Source organism: Pteropus medius, unplaced genomic scaffold, assembly GCF_902729225.1.
Source record: "Pteropus medius unplaced genomic scaffold, Ma_sr-lr_union100, whole genome shotgun sequence".
NCBI lineage: Eukaryota > Metazoa > Chordata > Mammalia > Chiroptera > Pteropodidae > Pteropus > Pteropus medius.
Genome location: NW_024355049.1, coordinates 1 through 7,877, shown reverse-complemented (window position 1 = coordinate 7,877; position 7,877 = coordinate 1). Strand labels below are relative to the sequence as shown.

Genomic DNA, 7,877 nt, shown 5'->3' with positions numbered 1-7,877 from the left:
ATTTTGACACAGGATCCATTCAGGTTCTCGAAGCAGAGCTGCACAGCTGCAGGAGGGGGCAAATCACTGCCCATGATTCTCCGTTTAGACCCTGGGAATGCTATTATCTTTAAATATCTTTAAAAAGGGGTTGTTTACAATATGTCAGTATTGCCAGTAAATTCTGTCCCTATTGCTTCGTAAGTACAAATCCTTATTTTCATGTTTAGAAACTGATTCATACATTTATCTCATAAATCTACTCGAACTGAATAAGTAGTTAGTTTTTATCATTACGCAAAATTCTGTTTGTTTAAACTTAAAAAAAATAATCTTTCTTTGCATTAGCTGGTATGTATCTGAGAAGCATGCGTTTTCCAAGAGCTGTTATATGATGCATGTAAGAATGCAATATTTTATTAGCTTTTTTTTCCTAATTTGTCAGAGCTAGAATAACACCCCAAACACTCTGTCCCCTCAGGAAAGTATTAAATAATTTGAAATACCCAAAGCCCTTAAGCTTAAATCCCCACAGTGCAATGTGCAAGAAAAGGAATTTTAAATAATGAGTATGTTTTTGCTAAAAAGAAGTTTATGTCCTTCTAATATCCTGATGACATTTGACCTTTCCATGAAATAGAAATGGAAATAGAAATAGTCCTTTACTTTAAAATCTTTTGTCTGAAATTTGAAAGCCATATTGTTTATTTTAACTTATTTTTACTAAAAAGAGTTTACAGAAAAGATTTTTCTGATAAATGATTTTTGGTCATTTTTACAATCAGTTTTTTATATAACATAATTTATACTTGAAAATTTCACACTTTTTTAGCTAAAAATCAGGATTATCTTTTTATTTATTTATTCATTTATTTATTTATTCATTCATTTATTTATCTATTTAATTTTCTATTTATTCACGGTGACCTTGCTTAACAAAATCCAGTAAGTTTCAGGTGTACAATACATATGCACTAAGGCATATGTATATATATATATATAGCATTGTGTGTTCACCGCCCCTAGTTAGATTTCTCCTTATTCAAGTTACAGACATGATAAATGTATCCACACTCGTAACCAACTCTACTATCAAGGTATGGAATACTTCTAACACCTCAGCAATTTTATTTGAGCCCTTTTGCAGTCATCCTCTTCCCATATTTCCCTTATTCTGTCCTCAGCGATCAGTGATACCCATTCTATCACTAGAGGGTAATTCCTTTGGTCTAAAAATCTCATCTATATAGCATCATACACTAAATGCTCTTCTGTGACAAGCAGCTTCCTCTCAGCTCAGTCTCTGTGACATTTATTAGGTGTATTAGCAATTCATTCCTTATTATTGCTGAAGTGTATTCCATCATATTATATACCACCATTATTTTATCCATGTACCTGTTGATAGACTTTTGGACTTGTGTTCAGTTTAGGGCTGTTATTAAAAGCATTGGCATGAGCAGTGTATACAATTCTAGCAAGGACAAATGTTCTTATTTTTTTTTGTTGTTGTTAAATACTTAGAAGTATAATTGCTGGATCATATGGGAAGTGTATGTTTAACTATACAAGAAACTACAAACAGTCTTCTAAAGTAATTGCACCATTTTGTACTCCCACCAGCAATCTATAAATGTTCCAATTGCTCCAAGTCCTGTTCGACACTTGGCACTGTCCTTTCTTTTTATAGTAACCATCTTAGATAATGTGTAGTAAGTAGTATTTCGTTTTGGATTTAGGAATGATGATATTGAGAATCTGTTTTTGTAATCACTGTTCTTGAATGTATCCACTTTGGTGAACTGTCCATGAACATCGTGCCCATTTTTAATGAATTTTAAAGTTTTCTTATAATTGAGTTGACTGTTCTTTAGAAATAGGTGTTACGAATAGTGGACTTTTCATTTTTTTGAGAGTTTTTTTGTAGAGTAGAACGTTTAAATTTTGATGAAGACCAACTTATAAATTTGTTGTGTCACAACAATTTTTTTCTGTGCTTCTTCTAGAGTTTTTATAATTTTAGTTCTTTAGGTTTATGATTGTTTTCATATTAATTTTTAATATGTTGTGATGGCGAGCCTGAAATTTTTTACTATTGGTAGAAGTAGTATTTGGATATTCAGTAATTTCAGCAGCATTTCTTGAAAAGACTGTTCTTTCTCTAGTAAATGAAGTTTGTTCTTTTTGTCAAAAAACATTCAACCATATATGTGTGTCTCAATTTCTGGACTCTATTCTAATCCATTAATTTCTATATCTATATTTAGGTCAACATCTTATTTTCTTGACGGAAACTCCAAAGTAAGTATTAAAGCCAGGTTGTCTATTCTTCGATTTTTATTGATTGATTGATTGATTGATTTTCTTAGAAGATTTTATTTTCTGTTATTTTTTCCCCCTCTTTAATTCCTGCCCACCCTCCCCTCCGCAACTTCCACCCTTGAGCTATGATTGTTGCCTTTTGCCCTTAAGAACTGAATCTCTGAAGGCGGGGCGTCTACTTCCACACGCTCATGGTATGTACCTTGGGTCTGGTGCACCCCGGGTAAGGTCCATGGCTCTACCTGGGGAGCAAACCCAGGACCTTCTGAGCGTAAAGCAGACATGGTAACAGCTACTCTATGGAGCCACCCTTAAATACCACCTTTAATATTAAAATTATTAATGAGTCAGGACTGTGGTTCTTAGAAAACTTGAGTTTCAGAAATATCAAGCTGGTTAAATAATTTGGGAAACCAACAGGTAATTGCCAAACATTTACTTTAACCAACTAAGAGCTCGTAAAAAGAAAAAAAAAAGGAAGATATCTAGCTCTTTGTTTCATAAATGCATTAATTGGGATTAGGGTTTGTCCAGATTCTTTTTGGAATGAGTTCCATGCCTCCCACCGTGGAGAGCTGCTGGTACTTCGGAGCCAGATTTTGTACCCTTCACAGTTGCTGTGATGCCACATTTTGTTACTCTTCTCTCTTCCACTTGTGCTTCATCTCCATCAACAGGTACATTGCTGTTACTGACCCTCTGCTCTATCCTACCAAGTTCACGGTGTCTGTGTCAGGAATTTGCATCAGCATCTCCTGGAACCTGCCCATTGTATATAGTGGTGCTGTGTTCTACACAGGGGTTAGTGATGAAGGGATGGAAGAATTAGTAAGTGCTCTCAATTGTATAGGTGGTTGTCAAATTGTTGTAAATCAAGACTGGGTTTTGGAAGATTTTCTGTTATTTTCATACCTGCCCTTGTTATGATCATTCTTTATAGTAAGATTTTGGTTGTAGCTAAACAACAAGCTATAAAAATTGAAAATATTGGTAGTAAAGCAAAATCATCCTCAGAGAGTTACAAAGCCAGAGTGGCCAAGAGAGAGAGAAAAGCAGCTAAAACCCTGGGGATGACAGTGGTAGCATTTATGATTTCGTGGTTACCTTATACAATTGATACATTTATTGATGCTTTTATGGGCTTCATGACCCCTACTTATATTTATGAGATTTGCTGTTGGTGTGTTTATTATAACTCAGCCATGAATCCTTTGATTTATGCTTTATTTTATCCTTGCTTTTGAAAAGCTATAAAAGTCATTTTAAGTGGGAAACTTCTAAAAGGTAGCTCATCAACCATTAGTTTATTTTCAGAATAAATGTAAGCACTAAGTTAAGAAATTTAAGTATCTTTTCTAAATTTTAAATTTATGATGAAATTAAATATAGGAAACGCATAAAACCTTTCAAAATTGGGGAAATCATTGTCCGATTAGCCAGAAGCAAAGTCATGAGAAGGTGTCTATATTAAACTATTGTAGAGGTATTTACTGTACTAAATAAGAAATGATAAAGTGGCTTTACATACGTCAATGGTCTTAATGCTCCATACGCATCCTTACCACAGGTTCTGGTTTCTTCTAATTTTATTAAATTCTTAATTTCATTTTAGTTGTGAAATCTGTCATCATCTTCTCTGTGATGCTGAATTCTCATTTATCTTCAGAAAGTCTTTCTTCCTTTTTTTGGCCAAACTATTCCGCTTTTCTAGGGTCATTATAACTGAAGAGCACAAACAGTGTGGCTGAAAAAAGAGAAATTTATTTCCTCACAATTCCAGACACTAAAACTCTAAGATTAAGATGTCAACAAGATCGATTTGTTCTGAGGCGCGTCCCCTCATCTTCCCTCTGCATCCTTACCTGGTCTTCCCTCCATGTGTGTCTGTGACCCTATTTCCTCTCTTGATAAGAATATTAGTCCTATTAAATCAGAGCTCACTCTAAAACTCATTTTAACTTAATTACCTTTGAAAAGACCTTATCTATAGGTATGGTTACTTTGTGAAGTATTGGGAGGTTTGGACTTTGACATATGCATTTTGGGGGATATGAGTCAGCCCATAACAGACATAGTTCAGGTTTGATGACACTATCCAAGGGTCTGTTTGTTTGCTGCTCCTCTGTGACTATTTCTCCCTGTTCTTTCAATGTCTGTACCTTGCATGAGCTTTGGTGCAACAGGCAAGCCTCTCCTGCTCAATGGCTGGGCAGAATCTTGGAATGTTCACTTGTAACATTGTCAACCAATAATTAAGACTTGGAATCAGGTGTCGATTACAGACATTGCCAGAAGTTTTGCAAGTGGAAAAATCATCAGTTATCATTAGCAGTGGTTATTTTGACACCGAATTTTCTCACTTGAAAATTATGTGTATTTCACTTCCCAAGAATGTTGTGGAGTCAAAAATTTTATGCTAATACTACAAAATACTTCTATTATAAAGAGTATAAACAATATGTGTTCTAATTTTACATTTTTACCCCAGAATATTTTATACTATTAATTCAACAAAAGTTATTTTGGACTACATATCCGGCATATTTCATGTAATGAAACTAAATTGTTGTAGAATAATGTTGTTAAACATTTTTCCTTTTCATTTTCTTTTTCGGTTTATCCGTAGAGTAGCCCAGTTAAAATGATTGACGTATGTTTTTCTAATTTGTTTTCACTAAGACTTTTTGTTGCGTTCAAACAGATATTGAGCATTAATGATATAGAAGTGCCTGTGTCAGGAATTTGTAAAGATAAAAAATGTATTTTATATAGTACCTTTTTCAAGGGAAGCAATTTTGTAGGTAATACGGACAACACATTTTAAACTATATTATTGAGGAAGGAAAAAGATGCTAAGTCCTGTAAACAGAAGATGCTATGTCCTGTCCGAGATGCTAAATCCTGTAAAAAGAAGACTCATTTGTCATCACAAGGCCAGTACCTGGTATTGGTCATTTCTATAACATTGTCTTCACTCATGCATGTAGTCCCATGGCCTGAGGAGATAAAAATTGCAAAAGGAGACAATTTTAAGGGTAAAAGAACTTTTGATGGTGCTACCAGCATGTTTGGACTTGTGAAAGCAGACAGGAGTGTGTACACTTTTTTTGTCAAGAGGAGTAATATCCATAAATGGAGACTTGAGCTTCACAGATTAGAAGACAATAGTTAGATTAGCAGCATAACAGTCTATAAATAGAGTTTCATTTGATCACTTACTATCCTTAATAGATCAGATTAGCTATAACAAATTTAAAAAATGATATGATATTCCCTATTTTTAGAGTATAGAGTACAAACATAGATAAAATTAAGTGAAAGATTTAGATAAAAGTCCCAGTCTAAAAATGTCTCACAGTATTGCACTGTTACTAAATTAAGTTATAAGTAATGAATATAACAAGAGTTGAAAGAAAAATTAAAGATTTTTGAAATTTATCCTATGGCCTGGAAAAATATTATATTGTTATGAATGACACAAAACCTCCAATAGAATTCTAAATATTGAACTTCTTTTGAACAAGAGGTAGATATGTAGAACTTCGCAGAGGAGAGAGACAGTAAGAGGTTAGATTCTTCCATATATATCATGATCATCTTTCCTAAGTGTGACTACCACAGATATGCTGATCGTAACTCTTTAATAATACAAGCAAATAATGCCTTTGTTAGTACCAGATGATACCTCTTTGGCCATAGATGACTGAATTAAAGTTGGAAGTATGATTCCAGGAAAACGTATCGCTAGGTTGGGCTGAATCCATCATATCATCACTCACGATAATACAAACTAACATACCAGTTCATGTTACTACTAAGCATTAGAATAAAGATTCCTGGATTATGCCTATGTTCTGCTTCTCTAAGTCCTGATGGCTCATTGTTTCCTTCATTAATATGATAATATATTTATCATAAAAATTAAGCACATAACTAGAAATGGAAGCATTCTCTTTAGGGTCCAGGTGAGGACAAAATGGTTTAATATTATCACATTGCATAAATACTGTTTCAGAAGTACTAATGAATGCAATTATACAAGAGAAATAACTAGATATAGAAAATCAAAAATAGGAAATTAAGTTATTATTTGCAGCTGATATGACTAAAAACAAATTTGTCTAAGTCTGCCTTGGTGCTATTGAGAACTAGTGCCAAATACCAAACACATAGAAACAGAGATTACAGGCAAATATTTCTCTTGATTATTTGTTTTACTTAAGATGTAAAAGTAATCATTGACGTTGGTTTAAACTACATGTATCACCTAAGAAAATTCTCCTATTACGATTATGAAAAAATTCTACATGTGGGACATCTGCTTCCGGTAATGGCGGATAGTTTACACAGACCAATTCTCATTGAGGACAACTAGAAAATCTGAAAAAGATATGTTTAAAATCTTTAAAATATTAGAGAGATTTAAATTTAGTCAAGAATTATCTAGGATTCAGAAAAAAATGGTAATTCAAAGAGGTGGATCTAATATTTAGGGCAACTGTTTCAAACGGATATCAGGCAGTTCCAAAAGAAACATTTAAAGGATGAGAAACTAAGCAGAACTCTTGATAACCTCATAGGATTAGTTGGAAACTATTAGATGTTAGATCCTAACAAGAAAGACTAGCCAAGGGCACATACTTCCACCATTCTTTATGTTAAATCCATGAAAACTACTGTTCCCTAAACATTAGGGTAAACCTTGACTTCAAATTTTCTTAATTTTTATAACTGATTAGGATCATTCAAGATCGCTAATTCTCTTAGCCAAATGCCAGAGGTAAAGTTCAATTTTCTCTGAAAGAAGACAATAATTTCTGCAATCTCAAATTATTACATCGGTTTTTCATATAAAATGTCTAAAAATGAAAAAAAAAATTCCCAAAAAAGAGATGACAGTGTAGTGAAACCCAATGGAAATAAGAGACAAGTTTTTAAAAAACAGAAAATCTATATGATGCTTTAAAATAACTGAGTGGAATATCATTAGCAGTCTTAAATATAACTGTGCTGATCATATACAAGAAAATAATAATCAAGTTTGAAGACTTCAGTAGAGAGGTATGAACCACTTTAAAAACTGGATGTTCTAGATCTGTACAATCTTGGTATCTACTTCTCGAGCTACCAAGAACTCAAGCATTGGTTCAACAGAAGTCTACTAATAAGTCATATAAAAACATTACCTATATGCTGGCTGCCCCTGGCTACTGTCCCCACAGGTCAAAATTCATTTTACAGAAAGTTTATTCCTTAAAACTCCTGATTATCTTCACCTGCCACTTCAATAACCTTTGAGGAGGTAAATTACCATATTGCTGAGTCTGAAAGTTGTGGGAGATGCTAGAGTCTCTGCAAATCAGCCTCAGAGACCAGAATTACATGGCACTCATGGGTTTGTGGCTTTAGTGGTGGCTTAGTCAGAATAAGCAGTCAAAGTGTGAGACAGAGAATCTGAGGCTGTAGAAAAGACGGTTCAATACAGAAGCCTTTGGAATAAGGAAGAAATCAAAATGAAAATTAGAAAGAATTATAAAAGAAATGATGACAAAAATATGACAAAATCACAAAATAAA

The 7,877-nt window shown here is 33.5% G+C and overlaps 1 protein-coding gene across 1 annotated transcript; it reads left to right on the top strand.

Moving 5' to 3' along the window:
* The first annotated feature begins 2,856 nt into the window (after positions 1-2,856).
* Positions 2,857-3,620, top strand: LOC120598277 (trace amine-associated receptor 8-like). The gene is given in 2 exon segments (XM_039857058.1): positions 2,857-3,202; positions 3,205-3,620. Coding segments are annotated over 2 exon segments (762 nt in total).
* The last annotated feature ends 4,257 nt before the right edge of the window (positions 3,621-7,877 follow it).